Source organism: Zootoca vivipara, chromosome 2 (assembly GCF_965207765.1).
Source record: "Zootoca vivipara chromosome 2, rZooViv2.hap1.1, whole genome shotgun sequence".
Lineage (NCBI taxonomy): Eukaryota > Metazoa > Chordata > Lepidosauria > Squamata > Lacertidae > Zootoca > Zootoca vivipara.
This window is the reverse complement of record NC_142584.1, coordinates 121,720,954-121,745,821: the sequence shown is the minus strand read 5'-3', so window position 1 is coordinate 121,745,821 and position 24,868 is coordinate 121,720,954. Positions and strand designations below refer to the sequence as shown.

General features: G+C 44.9%; 2 protein-coding genes across 3 annotated transcripts in view; both read left to right on the top strand.

The window, feature by feature from the left end:
- LOC132591663 (uncharacterized) overlaps positions 1-2,315 on the top strand; it is a 38,886-nt gene extending 36,571 nt beyond the window's left edge. The window contains 1 exon segment of the mRNA XM_088664273.1: positions 2-2,315. Within this exon segment, the coding sequence (XP_088520399.1) occupies positions 2-124 (123 nt within the window). The 3' untranslated portion in view covers positions 125-2,315.
- A 7,856-nt stretch (positions 2,316-10,171) lies between these two features.
- Positions 10,172-22,025, top strand: LOC148687239 (uncharacterized). 2 transcript variants are annotated; one of them, XM_088664156.1, is made up of 2 exons: positions 10,172-10,600; positions 20,439-22,025. In XM_088664156.1, the coding sequence occupies exons 1-2, from the start codon at positions 10,538-10,540 to the stop codon at positions 21,645-21,647; spliced, it is 1,272 nt and encodes a 423-aa protein (XP_088520282.1). In that variant the 5' UTR covers positions 10,172-10,537; the 3' UTR covers positions 21,648-22,025. The 2 variants fall into 2 exon arrangements, with proteins under 2 accessions (XP_088520282.1, XP_088520283.1); XM_088664157.1 differs by lacking the exon at positions 10,172-10,600 and adding an exon at positions 13,888-14,887.
- Positions 22,026-24,868: the final 2,843 nt, after the last annotated feature.

Below are 24,868 nucleotides of genomic sequence, written 5' to 3'. Positions count from 1 at the left end.
CCATTTCAATGCATGGAGTGTGGAAAGAGCTTCAGTCAGAGTGGACTTCTTACAAAACACCACCAAACTCATAAAGGGGAGAAACCATATACCGGTAAGTGCTAGGGAAGAGGATAGAGGTTGAGTTGTGGTGGAAGTCTTACAAACCACCAAGTCTTAGAGACTCCCATAGGCAAGAGCTATAAGAGTGGAAACTCTATAGGCCATCAATTACTTCAAAGAAGAGAAATGGTTCAACAGAAGGAATGTGGAATCTACTTTGGTTATTATAGAATGCTTGTCCAAAACATCCACCGACTTCCATGGGGTGGAACGATTTAGAGTATAGAACCTAAGAGAGTGCTAAGGGTCAACTTCCTCCAAATCCACCAGCTGCCCCAAGGCAGGAGCCCCCCTCTGGGCCCAGAGGGTGGAAAGCCTCCCTCCACTTTTTTCCCCCCGAAGAGGCAGGCGTCCCAGAACAAAACGGAAATATTGATAGTTAACAACTCTACAGACATCTTTTTAATATCTTCATGCGCCCCCTCGCCCAGATTGTCCAGAGGTTTTGTAGCTTTATTTGCTGATAAGGGTCCTTAAGTTGCGCCCAGGCAGGGACAGAGACAGCCAATAATGACACCGGGGTTGAATTCAGAGAAAGAATTTAATCCTTAAATTTAAGGGACTCTCGGTGATCCATGTTTCACGACAAAAGTAAGCAAAGACAGTTTTACCTGAGGCTTTTATCCACTTCTTGGGCTCCTTTCCCCCTCCTCTGTAAATGTGTTCACGCAAGGGGGTCACAGGTTACAAATCCATATTAGGAAAATCCGTATCCTGTCCTTCTCATAAACACAAAGGGGGTCACAAGGACATATAAGGAAGATCCGTGTCCGGTCCTGTGCATAAACACATGCTGACTCAGCAAAGCCTTCAGCAAGACCAGTTCCCAGGGCAATGCTTATGCGTCAAGCTGACAAGGCCTCATCCGCTGATAAGCCTCTCTGCCTCTCATTCTGTGTTCCAGACAAGGTCAGCTCTTAGCAAGCTGGGCATCCTGTCTTGCTATCGAATGTTTTCTTTACACTTTGGCCTACTTTGGTACACAGAGAGAGGCAAAGAAGAAAGCATTTTAAGCAAGACATCCCAGGGATATGGGGGGGCTAAGCCATACAGTCAGAATTATATAATGCAAAATATATGATTTAGCTCAATAACACAATTGGCAAATCTCTCCCTTCAGTTTGGGCTGGGTTGTCATCAATATGCTGCTGACACCCAGATTTATCTGTTGATGGATAGCCATCCTGCCTCAGCCCCGGACACACTGACCAAGTGCTTGGAAGCTGTGGCTGGATGGCTACGTGGGAGTCGGCTGAAGCTAACTCCTTCGAAGACAGAGGTCCTCTGGCTGGGTTGGGATGACATGGGGTGGGGGGGCAACTTCCATCTTTCGCTGGGGCTCAATTAGTGTCAGCCCCTTCTGTCAAGAGCTTGGGTGTAACCTTGGATGCCTCCCTTTCCATGGAGGCACAGGTTGCAACCACAGCCAAGGTGGCATTTTTCCATCTCCACTGCATTAAGCAGTTGGTCCCCTACCTCTCTCGCCCTGAGCTGGCCAAATTGATCCATGAGATGGTCACCTCTAGGCTTGATTATTGTGAATCTCTCTACGTGGGGCTGCCCTTGAAACTGACCCAGAAACTCCAGCGGGTGCAGAATGCCGCGGCGAGGCTCCTTACGGGGTCCCGGCCGCAGGATCACATTCATCCAGTGCTTTACCAGCTGCACTGGCTCCCAGTGGAGTACAGGATCAGGTTTAAGGTGCTGGTTTTGACCTTTAAAGCCTTATGCGGATTAGGAGCCTCGTACCTTCAGGGCCGCCTCTCCCGATATGCCCCACGGAGGACCTTAAGGTCCACAAATAATAACATACTGGAGATCCCGAGTCACAAGACAGTTAGGCTGGCCTTGACCAAGACCAGGGCCTTCTCAGTACTGGCCCCGACAAGGTGGAACGCTCTGTCTCAGGAGACTAGGGCCCTGCAGGATTTGTCATCTTTTCGTTGGGCCTGCAAGACAGAGCTGTTCCGCTTGGCCTTAGGACTGACGCAGTCTGACCCCGGAATTACCCTCCCCTAAGGTTTTATCTTACAATGGTTTTATCTTACTTGTAGATTTTTAATTTTTAATTTGAATTTTAACATTGTATTAATTTGCATTACAATTCAATTGTTTCTTTTATGCTTGCGTTGATATTTTTGTTGTTAGTCGCCCTGAGCCCGGTCTTGACTGGGAAGGGCAGGGTATAAATAAAATTATTATTATTATTATTATTATTATTATTATTATTATTATTATTTCTCTTATCGACAGATGAGCAGGAGACTTTACAATTGGGTTTTGTGCCTAAGCCATCTTACAATGCTTTTTGGATGAGAGTTGATTTGTTTAAACCTATCCATAATATTAAACTTTGGGATCTGTTTGGTACTAATCCTATATAATAAAGTCCAAGTGTCTCTGCGTCCAGTCCATGTGTCCGTGGGATTGTGCTACTGCGCATGTGCCCCACGGACAGCCGTTGGGACTTGGAGCGCAGAGACTTCGGACGGGATAAACCAGGACCGTGAGAGAGATTACATGCTTGCATATACACAACCATACAACAACAAAAAGTGTGCGGCTTCCCCTTGCCTCTGCTGCGCTACGCAAGGATCTCTCTCTTTCCTCCTGGTTTCTTCTCCGTTAGAGGGGAAGGAGAGGAGGCAGGCATGTGCCAGCGATAGGGAAACTAGGTGGGTGTGGATAGAGAGAGCGTGAGCCGCGAGTGATGCGGCTGCTGGGCTGAAGGATCATTTAGCCGTTACTGAGGGGCGGAAGCAGGAGAGCGGGTGGGCGGGCGCACCCGCGGGGGAAGGGGGAATTAGTCCCTGGAAGTGTGTGTGGATTTTTTGGGGGGTGGGGTTGGAAGGGCAGCTGCAACTGGGACCAGCGAGGGGAGAGAGAAAGAGAGAGAAAGAGAGAAAGAGGAGTAGAAAAAAGAGGGTGGTAAATGGGGAGGGAGAGAGGAAGCTGAGGAGGCAGCTGGCTGGGGCGGGAGGAGGGGAAGGGACTGAGTGAGGGGCTGAGGTGGTGGCGGTGGGTGAGTCACCGGGGGGGGGAGAACCCCCATAATTAATTCTAGCACCCGTTAATTTAACGGGCTTCATGATACTAGTGACCATATAAAACACCAGTTTAAACCTAAATCTACGTTTGTCCCAATCAACTCCAATCCAGCTATTAATGTGTTTTATCAATTATTGTTGCGACATCTTGAGCAGTTGGAACAGAAGGGGCTCAGAGCCAGGGATAATTTATCTAAGGCTCAGCAGGTTAGTCTACTCTAAAACATTTATTGCAGAATCGGAATATTGTGATAAAACCCGCTGACAAGGGGGAGGGATTGTTATACAGGATTCCCATAATTACATTTCAGAGGCAAGAAGGTTGTTATCAGACGATTAATTTTATCGTCAGATTGGGAATGATCCTCCGGACTCTATTACTACTATCTTAAAAACTATTGCACAACAAGCGTATAGTATGAGCTACATAAATAAACAAGTTTTTCAATATTTAGTTCCCCCTCATCTTCGGATCCCTATCTTTTATTGTTTTCCTAAAATACATAAAAACATCCCTTCCCCTCCTGGGAGACCTATTGTCTCAGGTACTGGGTCAGTGTTGGAACCCACTGCCAAGTATTTAGATTCTTTTCTTCAGCCGTTTGCCAAGGACTCACCTGCTTATTTTCAGGATACCACCCATTTCATTAGGTTAATAGAGCATACAGCGGTCACTGAATCCACAGTCCTTGCGTCTTTGGATGTTGCCTCATTAGACACAAATATACCGCTGGATGAGGCACGAGCTATCATCAGTAAGTTATTAGGGACACGACCTGACCCCCACCCGCCCACTGATTTTCTGTTGGACTTACAAGATGTTGTGTTTGAGAAAAAATATTTTCGTTTTTGGGACACGTTTTATTTTCAAATTCAAGGGGTAGCTATGGGGTCACCCATCCGTAGCTAACATTTTTATGGGTGCCTTTGAAAAGTCACATATTTTGGGTAACAATCCCTTTGCCAAGGCAATGTTGCTTTATTGCAGATTTATTGATGACCTGTTCTTTTTCTGTTTGAAAATGAGAAGGAGTTTATTGGTTTCACTAATTGGTTTCTTAAGGAAATCAGCCCTGAGTGCTCCCTGGAAGGACAGATCGTGAAGCTGAGGCTCCAATACTTTGGCCACCTCATGAGAAGAGAAGAATCCTTGGAAAAGACCCTGATGTTGGGAAAGATGGAGGGCACTAGGAGAAGGGGACGACAGAGGACAAGATGGTTGGACAGTGTTCTCGAAGCTACGAACATGAGTTTGACCAAACTGCGGGAGGCAGTGGAAGACAGGAGTGCCTGGCGTGCTATGGTCCATGGGGTCATGAAGAGTCGGACACGACTAAACGACTAAACAACAACAACAATTGGTTAAATTCGTTGCATTCCTCCTTATCTTTCTCTGGACACCACAGCAGCACATCATGTGTGTTTTGGGATGGGGAGGTCTTCAAACATAGTGGGCAATTAGTGGTGAGGCCCCACCAAAAGCCTACAGACTGCAATTCACTTTTGCACTACTCCTCATTCCACCCTAAATGTCTTAAAGACAACTTAAAGCAAAGAATGCTTTGATGGTGTTTCCTGCTTGGCAGGGGGTTGGACTGGATGGCCCTTGTGGTCTCTTCCAACTCTACGATTCTATGATTCTACCTTATGGGTTATTCTTACAGCTTAAGAGGAATTCCTCATTAGCAACCTCATTACAAGCTAGAGGTTATCCACCTGACGTGATCAAGAAGGCGAGAGTTAAATCGGATGGTAAGCAATGCTCCACTCGGTTTAAACGGACTAATTGTCGGGTTTGGGAGCTAGGGGCACTGTCATACAGTGGTTCCGCTCCTTCCTCCTGGGCCGTGTTCAGAAAGTGGTGGGGGGGGATGAGTGTTTGGACCCCTGGGCTCTCATTTGTGGGGTGCCTCAGGGTTCTGTCCTCTCCCCCATGCTTTTTAACATCTACATGCAGCCGCTGGGAGAGATCATCAGGGGGTTTGGGCTGGGTGTTCATCAGTATGCGGATGATACCCAGCTCTACCTCTCTTTCAAATCAGAACCAGTGAGGGCGGTGAAGGTCCTGTGTGAGTGCCCTGGGGGTCCTGTGGGACATTTTAGGTGTGGCAGATGTCCAGCTTGCCCACTGACCTTGCAAACCAAGAGAAGACCAAATTTAAGTTCATTATCAATCATTTCATAGAATCATAGAGTTGGAAGAGACCACAAGGGCCATCCAGTCCAACCCCCTGCCGAGCAGGAAATTTCAGTACGTGCCAAACAAAAGAGGTGGCATATTTGATTAGATGCCCATGTAATTTGTTTTATATAGGATCTCCTATCCGGTCTGTTGATCCCGCATTAGGAATGCTGTGCGGGAAGCACCCCTGGTTGAGCATTTTTAGCTAACAATCATTCAGACACGGATTTGCTTTATACTGTATTGTGGATCAATAGAAGGAAGGTGAACGCTGGCTGTGATTATGTAAAATTATTAAGACAAAAAGAATCACAATTTTTTTTCATGTTTAAAACGCTTCACCCGGAAGGTTTGAACTCTGAGTTAGATTTTAATTGTTTCATTTGATCATACTACTTTCAGGAACTTGAGGTTGCATGTAACTTTAAAACTCCAATAGCCCTGATTGACTAGGGTGTTACCTGTGGTGGAACTGTATATCAGGGGTTCCCAAACTAAGGCCTGGGGGCTGGATGCGGCCCAATCGCCTTCTCAATCCGGACCAGTGACAGTCCGGGAATCACCACTGACAGAGTGGTGCAGAGTCAACAACTTGCTCATAAACACAAAGAAAACAAAGGAGCTGGTGGTGGACTTTAGGAGACAGAAGAACGAGGTCCAGCCACTTTTGATTGACGGAATTTGTGTGGAGAGGGTAACAACGTTTAGATTTCTAGGCATTGAGTTACAGGAGGATCTGTCCTGGAGTGTTAATACAAGGGGGCTTGTGAAGAAGGCGCAGCAGAGACTGTATTTTTTGAGAATTTTAAGGAAAAACCATCTTCCACAAAAGCTGCTGCTTGCCTTCTATCACTGTGCCATACAGAGCGTGCTCACGTACGGTTTATGTGTGTGGTACGGAAGCTGTACTTCCCAGGACAGAGCAGGGCTGTGTAGAATTATTAAAACAGCAGAGAGCATTATTGGCTGCTCACTCACCACCTTAGAACAAATCTACACCACCAGGTGCCATAGAAAAGCACTAGATATATCAAGAGATCCAACGCACCCTGGTCACAATTTCTTTCAGCTTCTGCCATCGGGACGGAGATATAGAACAATGCAGGCAAGAACGAGCCGTCTCAGGAACAGTTTCTTCTCTAGAGCAATTTTGGCCTTAAATGGAAAGCCTGGACTTTGAAGTCATCTTATTTTACTTGTTATTTTGTATTATATTTACTGTTTTTAATTAGGTTTTTATAATTTTGGATTATGCGGAATGCTTTATCGGAGTGGATGTAGCAACCAAGTAATTTCGTTGTTCCCGCAAGGGGACAATGACAATAAAGATATCTTATATCTTTTACATGAGTAGAATGTGTCCTTTTATTTAAAATGCATCTCTGGGTTATTTGTGGGGCCTGCCAGGTGTTTTTACATGAGTAGAATATGTGCTTTTATTTAAAATGCATCTCTGAGTTATTTGTGGGGCATAGGAATGCGTTCATTTCCTCCGAAAAAAATATAGTCCGGCCCCCCACATGGTCTGAAGGACGGTGGACCAGCTCACGGCTGAAAAAGGTTGCTGACCTGACCCCTCCTCTATATTAAGCTTTCTATTCCCTGCTTTAGGCAGCAGGGGTTCCATATGTGTAAGACCCCTGTTCCGCAGATTATATTCTATCACTAAGGTATGTTTTGTTTTATCCTTGTATCTTTCTGTATCTTTCCAATAATTACGATAGGATGGAGTGTAGAGACTCGTGTTCACGCAGGCCATTGGCCTGAATTGAATGTATGATATAATGAACGATATATATTTATTATCATTTTTTGTAGTTAAATAACTGAAGAACACCAAACTGAAACCGGAGGATTCCCTTGGATCACTGTCTCGCATGTCACAGTTTATAAAGATTAAACAGATTTCATCAGTTGGAATTGGTTGACGTGTTGCCCCCCTTTTTTGATTTATTGACCCAAGTCTGCAACACAAGGGTTGTTTTATTACACTTAGGCAGGAAGAACCACCTGCCCAAAGAGAAGATGGGGGACAGCTGGCTTACTAGCAGTCCTGTTTAGTGAAGTTTTTAATCTGTGATATTTTAATGTATTTTTGTATTTGTTGGAAGCCGCCCAGAGTGGCCGGGGAAACCCAGCCAGATGGGCGGGGTATAAATAATAAATAATAATACATGTGAAAAGGATCTAGGGGTCTTGGTGGACCACTAGCTTAACATGAGTGCACAGGGTGATGCAGCCATAAAAAAAGATAACTCTATTCTAGGCTGTAGGGTCTGACTCCAACCAAGGGCTTCAAGTTGCCAGAAAGGAGATTCTGACTAAGCATTTGGAAAGCCTCTCGGACAGCAAGAGCTGCTTGGCAGGGGAACAGGCTCCCAGGAGAGGTTTTTCAGCAGAGGTTGGGGGGCCGTCTGTCCTGGATGCTTGAGCTGAGATTCCTGCCTTGCAGGGGGTTGGTCTAGATGACCCTTCAGGCCCTTCCAGTTCTCAGATTCTGTGATGCTATGGCTCTTCAAAGGGGCAGTGGGGAGAAGGGGGAAAGGAAGGGGGAGAGCCCTGGATCTGGAGATCGCCAGCCCAAGGAGAGGAGGGGGGGGGGTAGAATATCTCTTTGTTACCAGTGGGGGGGGGGGAACCATTGTATTCCAATCTTGCCTTTGAACCAAATCTGTCCTCCAAGCAGCTCACATAAAATAAGTGCGGATGCCTCAAACGCGCTTAACAACTCCGGTCTACTTTGCAGAACGGGGTGTGAAAATGACCGGACCCCCCCCCCTCCTGGGAAGGGATGAAAAGAGATGGTGGACTTTTTGGGAGTTGGGGGGGGGTCTCTTTCCCTGCCGCCTCCGGGGATCGAAGCTGGGAGATGATCAGGAAAGAAACAGGATATTCAGAGCTTGTTTGGAAGGAGGAGAATTTGCGTCTTCTGGGAGGGAGGGAGGCGTCACTCATTCCTCCCCCCCCAAGGGTCAGTGAGCTCCGCTTCCTAGAGAGGCAGGGAGGTTGGGAGGGGGAGGGGCCAAGGGGGAGGGGGAGGGGCCTCCATCCACATTCCCGGAAGAGGAGCAGGTCGGCAGAGGAGGAGGAAAAAGAGGAGCAAAATATATCTATATATTGTGGGGATTGGGAGAAAAGGATGCGCTTTTTCTCCCCGTTAATCTGCAAACAGGACTGTTGGGAAGGGAGGGCAGGATTTGGGGAGGGGGGTGAAAGAAAAGTAGGGGAAATGGAAATGGGAGCACACCCCAAAGGCCGGGACTTGAACCCATCCAGTCCAACCCCCTGCCGAGCAGGAAATTTCCGTACGTGCCAAACAAAAGAGGTGGCATATTTGATTAGATGCCCATGTAATTTGTTTTATATAGGATCTCCTATCCGGTTTGTTGATCCCGCGTTAGGAATGCTGTGCGGGAAGCACCCCTGGTTGAGCATTTTTAGCTAACAATCATTCAAACACGGATTTGCTTTATACTGTATTGTGGATTAATAGAAGGAAGGTGAACGCTGGCCGTGATTATGTAAAATTATTAAGACAAAAAGAATCACAATTTTTTTTCATGTTTAAAACGCTTCACAGGTTTGAACTCTGAGTTAGATTTTACATGAGTTTTTACATGAGTAGAATGTGTCCTTTTATTTAAAATGCATCTCTGGGTTATTTGTGGGGCATTGGAATTCGTTCATTTCCTCCCCCCAAAATATAGTCCGGCCCACCGCATGGCCTGAGGGACGGTGGACCGGCCCCCGGCTGAAAAAGGTTGCTGACCCCTCCTCTATATTAAGCTTTCTATTCCCTGCTTTAGGCAGCAGGGGTTCCATATGTGTAAGACCCCTCTTCCGCAGATTATATTCTATCACTAAGGTATGTTTTGTTTTATCCTTGTATCTTTCTGTATCTTTCCAATACTTAGAGATGATGGACTGTAGAGACTTGTGAATTGAATGTGTGATATAATGAAAGATATATATTTATTATCATTTTTTGTAGTTAAATAACTGAAGAAGACCAAACCGAAACCGGAGGATTCCCTTGGATCACTGTCTCGCATGTCATAGTTTATAAAGAATAAGCAGATTTCATCAGTTGGAATTGGTCGACGTGTTGCCCCCCTTTTTTTTATTTATTGACTCAAGTCTGCAACACAAGGGTTGTTTCATTAGTATAGGTCCTGCACTTAGGCAGGAAGAACCACCTGCACAAAGAGAGGATGGGAGACAGCTGGCTTCCTAGCAGGACATGTGAAAAGGAATCTGGGGGTCTTGGTGGACCACTAGCTTAACATGAGTCCACAGGGTGAGGCAGCCACAAAAAAAGATAACTCTATTCTAGGCTGTAGGGTCTGACTCCAACCAATGGCTTCAAGTTGCAAGAAAGGAGATTCTGACTAAGCATTTGGAAAGCCTTTCGGACAGCAAGAGCTGCTTGGCAGGAGAACACACTCCCAGGAGAGGCTTTTGAGCAGAGGTTGGGGGCCGTCTGTCCTGGATGCTTGAGCTGAGATGCTTGCCTTGCAGGGGGTTGGTCTAGATGACCCTTCAGGCCCTTCCATTTCTCAGATTCTGTGATGCTATGGCTCTTCAAAGGGGCAGTGGGGAGAAGGGGGAAAGGAAGGGGGCGAGCCCTGGATCTGGAGGTCGCCAGCCCCCCATGGAGAGGAGGGGGGTGGAATAAATCATTGTATTTCAATCTTGCCTTTGAGCCAAAGCTGTCTTCCAAGCAGCTCACATAAAATAAGTGGATAGAAGAGATAGATAAATGATAGATAGATAGATAGATATAATGGCAAGGGATAACGCCATTTAGGGTTGTCATAACTCACTTTTCCAAGCCCAAAAGGTGCATCCCAACTCCGGTCTACTCTGCAGGGCTGTTGTAACGGGGGACACTCTACGTCACAGCCCTGCCTCCCCCACGTTGGGAAATGGGTGGGGAAATGACGGGATCCCCCTCCCCCCCTCTCCTGGGAAGGGATGAAAAGAGAGGAAGGGGGAGGACTTTTTCGGAAGGGGTGTGTGTGTCTCATTCTGTGCCGCCTCCGGGGATCGAACCTGGGAGATGATCAGGAAAGAAACAGGATATTCAGAGCTTGTTTGGAAGGAGGAGAATTTGTGTCTTCTGGGAGGGAGGCGTCACTCATCCCCCCCCAAGGGTCAGTGAGCTCCGCTTCCTAGAGAAGCAGGAAGGGGGGAGGGGGAGCCAAGGATGGAGGGGGAGGGGCTGCCATTCACATTCCCAGAAGAGGAGGAGGAGGAGGCCGGAAAAAAGGTGCAAAAGATATCTATATATATATATTGTGAGGGGCGGGAGAGAGATAAATATGTGCTTTGGCTCCCCCTGAATCTGCAAACAGGGCAGCTGAGAAGGGAGGGAGGGCTTTTGGGCGGGGGGGGGGGGAATGAAGATATTTTTAAAAAGGACACTGTTCAATTCTGTGTTCATCTAGAGACCTTCTAAATGTGTGGTGAGCTCTAGTAAACACCACAATTTTGGTTTTGTCATAGTTTATCTTTAGAGAGTTTTGGGAACAATAAGCTGCGAGCCCCTCCAGCATGCTGTGTAGGCCCCTTGGAGTAAGTGCCATGACAGCCATGTCGTCAGCATATAGCAATATATTCAGGTGTTTGCCTTCCAGGGCAGGAGCTGATGACTTGTACTTCGCCATATGCTGAACAATGTCATTTATATAAAAATTAAAGAGGAATGGCGCTAACAAGCAACCCTGTTTAACTCCTTTCCCCAGTGGCATTGGGTCAATATAGTTGCCTGACATCCCGGTTCTGATTTTAACTGTGGTATCTGTATGCAACTCTCTAAGTATTTTGAGAAGTCGTCTATCAATATCTGTTTGATATAGTTTTTGCCATAATTTGTCCCTACAAATTGAGTCAAAAGCAGATGTAAGGTCTACAAAAGCCACAAAAAGTTTGCTCTTATGTACCTTTGTATACTTAGCTATCATTGTCTGTAGTACCAAACAATGACCTGTTGTGCTATGGCCCTTTCTGAACCCTGCCTGTTCCGGATTAAACAAGTTAGAGTGGTCAGCCCAGTCAACCAATTTATTTAGCAGGTAACGAGTATAAAGTTTATACGCGATGTCCAGGAGACTTATGGGGCGGTAGTTTGAAGGGTCTTGGGGGTCTCCCTTCTTATAGATGGGGGCTACGAGACTCAGTTTCCAGTTTGGTGGGATTCTGCATGTATCATTTATTACCGTAAAAAGTTGGGCCAAAATAGCGACCCACCACTGGGCATTTAGTTTAAACACCTCCGGAGGAATCATATCCTCACCGGGAGCTTTGCCATTTTTGAGTGTTTTAATTAGCTGTAAACATTCTAATTCGGTAACAGGATCCCAGCCCATTAATAGATCGTTTTTAAGAGGAGGAAACTGGCTTGGTTTAACAATGTTTGGAGCTGTATATAGCCGGGGAAAATGTTGGTACCATAAGTTAGATGAAATACTGTTGGTTACAATTTTCCCTTTGGGTGAAACTCCCTGAGCAATTATTTCCCAGAATTTTTTGTCGTCACGCAATTTGATCGCTTTGTCAAGTGCCTCCCATTGTTCCTTTCTGTAGAGGGATTTCTTAAATTTTAGAGTATTTTTATAATGAGAACGCCACCTGTGCAGGTTTTCCATGGAGGACAGAGTCCCTTCCTGTTTTACCTTATTTTGTAATTTTCTAAGCAAGGATCTTAGATTCCTGCAGTCTCTGTCGAACCAGGCCCTCGAATTGTTTTGTTGTTTGGGAGGATTGGAGTTCGTAAGTAGTGGGAAGAGCGACTCTGAGACCCGCTGGAATGTTGAAAAGGGGTCAGATTTAGATAAGATACACTGGTCTCTCAAGGCCAGTAAGTCTGATGAATGCAGGTGTTGTTTGATTTTAGATTCAGGGTCGCTGTTCCATTTACGCCTACGGAGGGCCAGAATTGGAGGTGGGTCTGCACAGTGATGGTGTAGTGGATCCTCCAAACCAAGGGGAGTTAGTGAGATTGCTATAGGAAGATGGTCACTCTCAATTCCATTGAAAGTCCTGAAGCCCTGTGACCTCTCCAAAAGTTTTGGGGAGACCAGGATATGATCAGTAACGCTCGCACCTCTAGGCCCGAGAAAAGAAAAGAAACCCCCTGACCTGTCCATATAGGTACTGTCACAGTGGCCGGAGCAGGCTACTTCAGAGTAACGACGCTACGCAGCTCTGCATTTTATTCTTTTATTGGTGCTGCGTATTTACAGTGCTGAAGTCATTGCTATTTACACGGAGTGATGTGGTCAGTCGGTTTCAGAACCTCCGAATGACTTTTGGCGCGTCTTTCCCCAACACAAAAGCCTTGGAAGCCCCATCCTCTTTCCCCTCCTCTTTCTGCGTAATTCCGGAGTTGGGGGGATGGGTCTCCCCCCCTTATTTGCCCCTTCCTGTCCCACCTGGGACCCTGGCTCCGCTACCGGTACCTTGCCTGAGCCTCGGACCCGACTTCCTGCTTCCCCACTGGAATCGGAGCTCCCTCTGCTTTCCCCTGCGCTCGGGGATGGGCTTGAACTCAGGAGGGGAGGGACTTCGCGATATCCCCTGTCCCTCACAGGTACCATGCAAATTATACAAATTATGTTTGAAGGCAGTCTCCATTAATGCAACGCCTGCCTTATTCAAGACCTTATCGTCAGAGGACCAGGGAATAAACCAGTCTGCCTCTGGCAGGAACTGAGATTTAGAGCAGTACATATTGATGTCATTTCCTATCCTGGCGTTGAAATCACCTGCCAGCAGGATATCCATGCCAGGGAGTTCTAGTTCAGCCTTCTCCAAACATAGCTCTAAATCTTCCCAGGTTTGTGACAACTGGGGAGGGGTGCCCATGGGAGGGATATATATATTAAAGCAAAGGAAATCTCCTCCTTCACTGCTAGACATAAGTAGGATTTGTAAGTTGTTACTCTTCACCCACTGCTGTTGCCGGACCTTGCACTTTAGCTTGGTAGAGACAAAAGTGACTAAACCACCACTAGGTCGGCCTCGGATATTTGGTTTTAGCGCAGGGGTAGCAAAGGCTTCATATCCCTGTAAAGGAGGGACATGGAGATCTAGACACCATGTCTCCTGTAGACATATAATCTGAAATTTTGTAAGGAAATCCAGAAGGTCGACATCACCCTGCTTAGATAGCCATCCCGCCACATTCCAAGATAGAATGTGAAAATAGGGTGATGGTGGAAATAGTGGCAGTCAATCTCTTTTCCGATGGTTTGAGGCTCCTGAATTAGGCTCATCCTCTTTCTGCCCTGCTTGGTGGTTCCAGGTTTGAGGTCGCTGGTCCCTAGGTAGGTGTAATAACTTTAACTGAGGGGCCAATAAGTTTATGTGGCCCAGAGGATCTTCGATGACACTATTACAAATATCAAGATGTTCAGCTGGTTTTTCCAGGGCAAGGGCTTTGCTGGCCCATGTAGGTTGCAAAGGTAACAGGTCAACAGCTGTATCTTGCGTCGATACTGCTAGCGGGTCAGGATTTGACAAATGCTGTGAATCTTGATTGCGTATTGGGCTTAGAACGATGGAAGTCTCCAATTCCGGCATCGAGGCATATGAGGACGAGAGCATTTCAGACTGGTCTTGCTTGGGTAGTCCAATATCAGGCTCGTTGCACGTAGAGACCAGGGTACCAAGCGGGGGGTGTAGAAAATCAATTAAGTCATTTGCAGGCAGGCTTGCCACTCCCTGTGGGGTAATAGATTTGCCCTTGTTTGGGGTCCCCGGCTCCATTCTCCCGTCTATTTGTTCTTTGTGGCACACAGGCCCAGCATCAACACAGGCAGCACCTATCCTGGTGCATAGCGATGTACTGGTCAGATTGGTGAATACCCTTGTAAAATAGATGTACCATTTTCTTGTACGGTTTCTTAGTTTTAGGATCTTTGCAACGAGATGGGCAGCTCTAAAGTTAATAACCATACGTCTCATATAAGGTCCAGAAGGCAACCATGAGATGTCCACGATATCTACGGGGCGTAGTGTCTGCCCCAACAGTTGGGTCAGGGAATTTGCGGCCGAGTGTTTATCCACCCATTTGTCATAGTTCAAGGGGTGATTTCCCACCAGTACTGCAAGTTTGCTGTTTTGGAGTTGCAGACTTGAGTTTTGTACATGGTTGGGCAGGCATCTCATTTGTTTTGGTGCGAGGTTGGCCTGCACACTTGGGCAGGGATGAGCGGAGTTTGCAATATTGTTAAGCTGAGGAAGTGAGGGGGGGCAACTGAACAGGCCAAGGACTTTTTCAAGCTTCTTTTCGATCCCATCCAGCCTTTTATATAAGTTGGTGATGGTATGTGTTATCAACTCAGTCTGGCAGATTAGCAGTTCCAGTGCCTCTTGGTCCTCGTTTAACTGGGCTGGTGACTGGGATAATTCAGGTGAAGTTTTTTGCAGGGACTCGAGAGTCTGTTCCTTCTGTTCCTTCATACACAGGCTCGAGGCTGGTTGTGGACCATCCACAATGTCGGTAGGCTCCTCATGAGCTGTACTGGGAGCAAGGACCTCATAACTGTTTGCGGTAGGGAAGTTTCTACAGATCTCATTTAGGTCATTGTCAGGCAGGAAATCCCTGATATTTGTCTGTTTTTTGGCAGTGCTCGTAGCTTCATTGGAATGCTGCCTGCAGCGTTTCTTCCCTCTCATACCGGCAAGAAGATAAGGAGAAAATTTCTTGAAACTGCAGGGTCAGGGCAGGTTGTGCTGTTAATGAGCCCCGCTCCCTTTAACAGTCTTTATCTACAGCGTTATCTTGCAGATTTATGGGAGAAGTAGAAATAATCTGAACCATAAAACCATAAAACTTCTAAAATAAACGCCCTAAGGCATCTTAGAGCCCTTAAAACCCCTCAAAGCAGAAAATAAAAACAAAAGCTTTACCGAGCATAAAACAAGGCTACCGTTCAAGTCGCCATCTTGATCACTGAGACGCTTTCTGGTCATAATAGATTGCTTTTATACCATTAATAAATCCTTGTCCCACCTCCATATTTTCCAAATTCTGTATCATAAAACTCCATGAGATATTATCAAAGGCTTTTTCTGCATCTATAAACATTAACACAGCTTTAGTATTGATCTTTACTTCCAACCGTTCTAAAATATCAATGATATTTCTAATATTATCTTTCATGTGTCTTGCAGGCAAAAAACCTGCTTGATCTTGATGAATCTGGTCTTTCAATACTTTCTTGAATCTTGCAGCCAAGATATTTGCAAAAATTTTGTAATCCACATTTAACAAGGAAATGGGGCGATAATTCTTCATTTGCGTTCTGTCCATATCTGGTTTTGGTATCAGGGTTATGTAGGCATCTTTCCAGGTGTCGGGTGCTTTGTCCCCTCTTAAAATATTATTACACACGTCCTTCAGCGGTTCTATCAACCAATCCTTTAACACTTTATAGTATTTTGCTGAAAGTCCATCTGGCCCTGGTGCTTTTCATATCTTCATTTGTCCTATTGCATGTTCTATCTCCTGTGTTGTTATTTTATAATTAAGTAGATATTTCATTTCTAGCGGAATCTTTTGCAGTCCATTCTTCTCCAGAAATGGTTTGATCCTTGTCATTTGATCTTTTTCTTTCTTATATAATTGTTTGTAATAGTTCTGAAAACAACGCCTTATTTCAGCAGGGTTCTGTATTATTTCCTCATCCTTTTTTAAAGTTGTGATCGTATCCATCTTCTGTCGTCTCTTCAGCTGCCAAGCAAGCAATTTCCCACATTTGTTGGCTGATTCAAAAGTTTTTTTATTCATCATTTTGATCTTCCATTCAATTTCCTGGTTTAATAACTGTGAGTACTGAACTTGTAGTAATTTAATGCTTTTCTGATACTGTTGATTCTTTGGGTCTGTTCTTAATTTCTTTTCTCTTTCTTTTAATTGTTCCAAGATTTTTTATTTTTTCTCATTTTGTTTTTTTTTTCCTTATTGCATTTTGTTGTATCAGAAATCCTCGCATGACAGCTTTACTTGCATCCCAAATCACCCTTTTATCCGTTTCTGTTCTCAAGTTTATCTCAAAGTAGTCTTTCAGGGTTTTTTGGGTCTCCTTTATTAATTTTTCATTTCTCATTAGAGCTTCATTCATTCTCCATCGGAAAGCACCCTGTACAGTGGTGCCTCGCTAGACGAAATTAATTCGTTCCACAGGTCTTTTCTTATAACGAAAAAATTTGTCTAGCGAATCCCATAGGAATGCATTGGATTTTTGGGGGATTTTTTTTTTTGCCCATAGGAACGCATTAATTGAATTTCAATGCATTCCTATGGGAAACCGCGATTCGCTAGACGAATTTTTCGTAAAACGCATTCGTCTAGCGAGTCAACCTCCGCTAGAAAAAACCTTTCGTTAAGCGGAAATTTCGTTAAGCAGGGCATTCGTTAAGCGAGGCACCACTGTATATTTAATTTGATATCAAGTCCCACAGCATTGTGATCAGAACAAGTTCTTGGGTAGATCTCCGATTTAGATATCCTAGGTACCAATTCTCTGGAAATCCAAATATAATCAATCCTTGACCACGATTTTTGGGATTCTGAGTAGAAAGTCCCTTCTTTTTCTAATGGGTTTTTAATTCTCCATGCATCTATTAAATCCAAATTTTCCACCATCTCAAAAAAGGATTTAGGTAATCTTCCATCGTTTGTAAATTTCTGCCTTTGAGATCTGTCCATTAAAGTAGATGATACTGCATTCAGATCCCCCAGAATCAGTGTTTTATAATCCATATAGTCCAATAGGATATCATGAATCTTCTGGAAAAAAATTGCTTTCGCATCATTTGGCGCATAGATTCCCAAAATTAAACATTTTTCGCCTTGTGCTGTTACTTCCACTGCAATATATCTACCTTCTTCATCTTTAAATAGTAATTTAGATTCCCATTTATCTTTGACATAAATCACGATTCCTCTTTTCTTAACTTTATCTGCTGTGATGTAGGCTTGCCCTAATTTTTTATTGAATAACAATTTTTTATGTTGTCTTTTGATGTGTGTCTCCTGCAGGCATATAATATCCAAATTCTGCTTTTACAGATCATGCTGTAACCGACTTCTCTTAATTTTGGCGTTAAGGCCTCGTACGTTCAGAGTTAAAAGTTTTAATGCCACGTTCCTTCTTTACTTTCCTCCGACTGCTCCTAGTAAATCTGATGGTAGTTCTGGGGGTTCTGGTACTTCCAAGTTCAGATCCTTTGCATTTCTCTCCAGAAACTTTCTCTTATCGTCAAGATTTCTGATTCTTGTATTTCTGTCTTTATATGTAAAGAACAGACCCTCCAGAAATTCCCAACGAAATGGAATTTTCTTCTTTTTCAGGGCACTTGCCAGGTCCAAATAACAGTTCCTGAATGAAAGGAACAATTTTGGGATAAATTTGAACAGGATCACCTGTTCTCCTTTTATCTTCAGATTTTCTTTAAAATGCCAACTGAGTATTTCGCCACGTTGGGCTCTTGTCTGAAACTCTATGATGCAGACTCCTGGTGTTTTGGCTCCCTTCTGTCCTCTTGGTCCCAGTCTGTATACTTTTTGTATCGTTTTCTGAAGGTCCTCTTTGTCCAGTTTCCACTGGTTTGTGGAGTCTTCTATCACCTGGTCTTTCAGGCCTAATCCTTCTTTATCTGCCTCCGGGTATCTTCTCAAAATTAATTGGTGTTCGCGTGCTTGCATTTGAAGAAAAGCCTCAGAAATCTGCGTAGATTCCTCCTGTCGTTGAAGCAAAATTCTTTGCTGTTCCAGTTCTGTAATTCTGTCCGCAGCTGCTTTAACTTGCTCTTTGCATTCTTTTGCTTCTTTTGTAGCCAACTTCGAATCTTTCTGCACTTTACTAATTGCCTCAGTGTTGGCTTTCACCGATGCATCAATTCCATCCAACCTGTTGATCACTGCTTTGACACCTGCCGAGTTCACATCCAATTGATCTTTGATTTCTGTCAAGGCTGTTAATAATTGCTCAAATTGCGAGCCTTGTAGCCCTTGTTGTGCCCCCTGAGAGTCAGTGTGGTGTAGTGGTTAAGAGCGGTAGACTTGTAATCTGGGGAACTGGGTTCGCATCTCCGCTCCTCCACATGCAGCTGCTGGGTGACCTTGGGCTAGTCACACTTCTCCGAAGTCTCTCAGCCCCACCGACCTCACAGGGTGTCTGTTGTGGGGGAGGAGGGGAAAGGAGATTGTTAGCCGCTTTGAGACTCCTTCGGGCAGTGATAAAGCGGGATATCAAATCCAAACTCCTCTTCTTCTTCTTCCCTGTACTTCTCCAGATTGTAGTACAGGGTTAGATGCTCTCCTAGGTAGGCCCGCAGCCTGACCTTGTCTTGCTTTTTCCAGTTTTTCTTGAGCCTTAGATCTTTCTTTGGGTGATTTTTGACTACCTACATCATCAGAACAGAATTCTTAAGCCACAGACTCTCTTTGTTGCTGGTGCTTGCAGCTGCAGTTTCAAGGTCTTTTAAATCCAAGCAAAGATAGTATAAACCTAGTTCTCAGCAGTTACTCTAAAGATGAAGGTACAGCTAGCTGCCTATAGAGGGCAATGCACAGTCAATCAAGGAGATTTCCAGTCTATTTCAATCTTATAATCCAGCCAAAGTCTTTAAAATTGATTGTTTTAATTCCCCTTTCAACACACAGGCAGAAAACTGCTTTTTTTCCTGCTTTTTTCCTGCTCTGACAGGGCTCTGACAGCTGTCAGAATAGATCAAAGGCCTTCCAAACAGAGCGAGGGTTGAAAAGTTCAAAACGGCTAGCAGAGCATTGTGACGTCAGCTTGTCTGGTTGCCGGGGGGGGGGACTCCCTTTCGGAGCAAATTGCAGCGGAAATATCAAGTCCAATTTTCTAAGATTTCAGGGGTCTCAAGTAGACAGTCCACTCTCCCTTTCCCCTGAATTTGGGGAGGTTTCGAGTTGGGGTTTAAGAGATATTAATTTTTTAAAAACAGCATCCGGTTGTAGCTGCTTGTCTTTACTTTCGATTTCAACGCAGCGCTGGGGGGGGGGGCGACTTCCCAATCCCTTTAAACCCCTCTCCGATTGTCCAAGTTCTTTCAAATTAAAAGTAATATTCCAATTGAAATATCCAAATCAATTTGGGAAGAATTCACCGCTCAATTGGTGCCGTCTCCAAGCTGCACCTGGATGGAGCAGCATCATTCCAAGAGCCTGTCTGCCACCCGCTCTCTCTCGCTGCCTCCGGGGGCTAGCGGGAAGCGGGGAGACTCTTCCTGGCTCAGCTGGACCCACGTCCCCAACCAGCCCAGGTTGGGGTTTCTTCTGGGGGGGTTGTTTAGCTTCCACCCTCCTATCTCCTCCAGGCAGGGGTCCCAGAACTCAGAGACCCCTTTGGGATGACTTTTCCCAATGGCGGTAAACCGGAAGTCCTCTTCTGCCCCTTTCTTAATCTTAAACACCCACTTCCTTCGTATGGCCTTCTTACCGGGAGGTAGGTCAGTAAGAGTCCAGGTCTTCTTCTGATGCAGTACAACATCTCCTTCTGTGTGACCTTCCTCCAAAGAGAGGCTTCTGCAGTTGGCATCTTCTCCCATGTAGAAGGTTCTTGAGAAGAGAAATTGTGTGGCGGCAGCAGTGGGAGCCCCCATTAGCTAAAGTGGTACCTCAGATTAAGAATGATTTCAGGTTAAGAACGGACCTCCAGAATGAATTATGTTTGTAACCTGAGGTACCACTGTAGCTTCCAAAACTTATCTTGCTTCTAGAAGCACTATCAAATGTTGCTTCCAGTGCACAAAATTGTATTCATTTAACTTGGGACCCTGATGAATAGTGGGCAGGTTCATGGACATAGAGCAGCTCCCTTTCCTATGAGAAACCACTTTTTTTATAAAAAGTAAACTCCACAGTTCAAGCATATTCTAATATAATGCTACTTCATTAACGCTGATTAAGGGTTATGAAAGGCTGATGATGCATTACAATTATTTAACATTATTTCATTTGCCTTTCTTAAAAAATTGGAACACATGGAGGGCAGGAGAGAATGTATGAGATGTTAAAATAAGAGCAGGTGTTGATTGATGTGTGTAATATTCCTTTGTTTTCTTCCTAGAAAACAAATAGGATTTCCTCCCCCCTTCACCCTCCAAAGAAGACAATGGAGAAGGCCGCCAGAAATCTGGGGGGGCATTTCAATGCAAATAATGAAGAAGCCGTTAAAAAACCATTTAAATGCATGGAGTGCGGAAAGAGCTTCAGTGCGAGTGGAATCCTTAGAAACCATCAACATACTCACACGGTGGAGAAACCATTTAAATGTCTGGAGTGTGGAAAGAGCTTCAATCAGAGTGGACACCTTAGAAACCATCAACGGACTCACACTGGTGAGAAACCATTTAAATGTATTGAGTGTGGAAAGAGTTTCACTATTATTGGAAACCTTAGAAGCCATCAACGGACTCACACAGGAGAGAAACCATTTAAATGTATTGAGTGTGGAAAATGCTTCACAAATAATGGAAATCTTAAAATTCATCAACGGACTCACACGGGGGAGAAACCATTTAAATGTATGGAGTGTGGAAAGAGCTTCACGCATAGTGGAACACTAAGAATTCATCAACGGACTCACACAGGAGAGAAACCATTTAAATGTATTGAGTGTGGAAAGAGTTTCACTATTATTGGAAACCTTAGAAGACATCAATGGGAACACACTGGGGATAAACCATTTAAATGTATTGAGTGTGGAAAATGCTGCACAAATAATGGAAATCTTAGAATTCATCAACGGACTCACACGGGGGAGAAACCATTTAAATGTATAGAGTGTGGAAAGAGTTTCACTATTATTGGAAACCATAGAAGACATCAACGGACTCACACGGGGGAGAAACCATTTAAATGTATTGAGTGTGGAAAGAGTTTCACTATTATTGGAAACCTTAGAAGACATCAACGGACTCACACGGGGGAGAAACCATTTAAATGTATTGAGTGTGGAAAATGCTTCACTTATAGTGGAGCACTAAGGATTCATCAATGGACTCACACGGGCCAGAAACCATTTAAATGCATGGAATGTGGAAAGTGCTTCTGTAGGGGTGGGCAACTGAATTCACATCATCGAACACACACAGGGGATAAACCATTTAAATGTATGGAGTGTGGAACGAGCTTCAGTCAGAGTGGAAACCTTAGACAACATCAACGGACTCACACAGGAGAGAAACCATTTAAATGTATGGAGTGTGGAAAGAGCTTCAGTCAGAGTGGACTTCTTACAAAACATCAACAAATTCATACAGGGGAGAAACCATAGAAGTGTTAGGGAAGTGGATAGAGGTTCAGTTGTAGTGGAAGTCTTACAAACCACCTAAAGACTCTGAGGGGTAAGAGCTGTAAGAGTGGAAACTCTACAAGCCATGAATTAACTCAAAGAAGGGAAATGGTTTAAATAGAAGGATTGTGGATTCTGCTTTGGTTATTATGGAACGCTTTTCAAAGTGTAGAACCTCTTTCTCTCCGAATTGACACTTTCCTTCACATCAGTAACAGGAAATCCATCTTAAAGGCATGCAGTGTATGTGAGCTTCTGTTGTTTGTATGTAACATTGTCTAGACATAGTTACAGGTAGGTAGCCGTGTTGGTCTGAGTCGAAGCAAAATAAAAAAATTCCTTCAATAGCACCTTAAGGACCAACTAAGTTTTTTAATTGGCATGAGTTTTCGTGTGCATGCACTGACGAAGGTGCTATTGAAGGAATTTTTTATTTTGCATTGTCTAGACATGTTTTTAAAGTAATGAGGGTAACATTTCACAATAGTAAGCATAATATAATATTGAATGTACTGTTCGATAGGGAGGGGGAGTGTGTGAGTCTGCAGTGTTGCTTCTGAATGAGGATGGACTGAGAGTGAGCTGGTTTTGGTGTGTAGCCTTATCAGCTAATAAGGGTCCTTAAGTTGCGCCCAGGCAAGGACAGAAACAGTCAACAAGACTCCAAGGGTTGGATTCAGAGAAAGAATTTAATTTCTTGTGCATAGCTATGTTTGGTGGCAGGAGAAATAAAAGGGGTGTTCAGTGGCATAACCAGGACAGGCTCTGTTCCTAGCTGCATGTCTTGCATGAGGAGGGAAGGGGGCACAGGGAAGAAGGGGCCGTACCAGAGCATCTCAAAGGTTCAGGCAGGTCCCAAAGCGAGAGTGCTAAGGGTCAACTTCCTCCAACTCCACCAGCTGCTCCAAGGCACGAGCCCCCTCTGGGCCCTGAGGGTGGAAAGCCCCCCTCCACCTTTGCAACTGGACATGATCCGAGGGCAGTGATGGCGAACCTTTTAGAGACCGAGTCCCCAAACTTCAACGCAAAAGCCACTTACTTATCACAAAGTGCCAATGTGGCAATTCTGCCTGTATATCCATTTTTTTTCTGTTTGTTTCACGTTTCTTCTTTATGACTAATGTTGTAATAAATAATCCTTCGTATACGTTATTGCATTATATTCTTCATTAAATTATATTTCCACTGATATGGTATGTTATGGTATAACTCAGTGCTTTTTTTCCTTTAAGAATGTTTAGGGTGTACTCTCATTTTGACTCAAGAAAATCACCACTGGGGGAGGGAATAAATACAGTTCAACTTGGGAAAAACAAATACACTCGTACCTCAGTTTTCGAACAGTTTAGTTCTCAAGCTACCTGAACACTTCAAACCCAGAAATGAGTGTTGCAGTTTCGGAACGTTTTTCAGAAGCCAAACATGCCCTGTTTGAAGTATAAGTTCTGTTTTGGGTGCCATACGTCCGTTTTCCTAGTGAGGGAAGGCGGGCTGGGCAGCAAGCAGCAAGCACTATGTAGCCTCCCCGTCTGAGAGATCCTTCAGAGGTCTTCTCTCTTTGACATTCCACATGGAGTTCCACACGGAGGGAGCCACTACCGAAAAGGCCCTCTGCCTGGTACCCTGTAAATGTGAGGGAACCGCCAGAAGACCCTCGGAAGTGGACCTCGGCTAAATGGTGGGGGGGATATTTCCCCCCCCTTGTCTTAGATGGATGTTGAAACCAGGTGTGATTGACAAGGCAGGTCTGGATCACAGATTTCTGCCCAACACCACTCCTCTTCTGTGACATACCTGTGATGTTTTGATGAGGGAACTTTTAAAAACTCAAACACGGTGGTGCCGCGCTAGCCGAAATTAATTCGTTCCACGGGTCAATTCGTGTAACTAATTTTTTGTCTAGAAAGTCCCAGTTTCCCATAGGAATGCATTGAAACTTAATCAATGCGTTCCTATAGGCTCTGGGGGACTGGCAGCGGCATGCAACGGGGCTTCGGAGAAGGTCTCCGAAGCCCCGTCCGATGCCGGCTGTGTGCAAGGCGGCGGGGGGAGAAGCTCTCTTCTCCCAGCCACCGCCTTGCCTGCCTCCCCCAGCACGGAGCGCAACTTTGGAGGTCTCCAAAGTTGCGCTCTGTGCCGGTAGGGCGGGGCGAGAGGCGGCGGTGGGGGAAGACCTCCCGCCACTGCCTCCTGCCTGCCTCCCCCCAGTGGTGTGGGGCGGTGCAGTGGCTCCGGGGGACGGAGCCGAATCGCAGCGGGTGCTGCTTGCCCCCGTCTGTCTTCCCCACGTTTCATTGTATATCATCTTTAGTAATTTCTAAATCATGGTACAAATCCTGTTTTCACATACTTAACCTATTTTTTACTTTTATATCACATTTCAAAATCCATTCAAAACTAAATGAACACTTAAATCTAAGACTTACTATGTTAAAATAAAGAGAAAAAAGAAATATCAACAAATCCGTTTCTACTACCTCTATGTGCTTCCAAATCTTAAACATTCTCAATATTGCAATTATTTTTCAAACAAATTTTAAATTTCTTCCAATCTTCTTCCACCGACTCTTCCCTCTGGTCAGGGAGTCTCCCGGTCAATTCAGCCAGTTCCATAAATTCGATCTTCTTCGACTGCCACGCATCCACTGTAGGTAAATCTTCCTTCTTCCAATTCCTATCCGGGAAAATTCTCGCTGCTGTTGTGGCATGCAGAAAAAAATGTAACATCTTTCTTAAGTATTTCCTCCCTAACAATCCCAAGTAAAAAAAGCTCCTGGTTTCTTAATAAATGTGTTTTTCAACACTTTTTTCATTTCATTATAAATCTTTTACCAGAAGATCTTTACTTGGGGGCTAGTCCCCCATCCTTCTCCCACTCTTCTGATCCGAAGAAGGAACGGGGGAGGGGAGCCCTTCTCTCCCTTCCTCTCCCTCCCCAACCCCCTCCCCCCATCTGCCCTGTTTGTAGATGGAAGGGAGGAGAAGCACACTCTTCTCTCCCTCCCCAAACCTCCCAATTAAGTGGCCCTCCTCCTCCTCCTCCTCCTCCTAGTCCCCCTCCCCCTCCTCTCCAGGCCTCTTCTCTTCCGAAAATGAGGCAGGGTGGAGACCCTTCCCATCTATCCGTGCCTCTCCCTTAGAAAAAAGCACAACTCTAGGAAGCATAGCTCATTGACCCATGGTGTTATGGGAAACCTGGGTGC

Coding starts and splice junctions, on each gene's coding strand:
- LOC148687239 (XM_088664156.1), top strand. CDS start 10,538: ATGGAGGGGGAGGGGCTGCCATTCACATTCCCAGAAGAGGAGGAGGAG. Junction 10,601..20,438: donor AGGAGGAGGCCGGAAAAAAG/GTGCAAAAGATA, acceptor TTTTCTTCCTAG/AAAACAAATAGGATTTCCTC.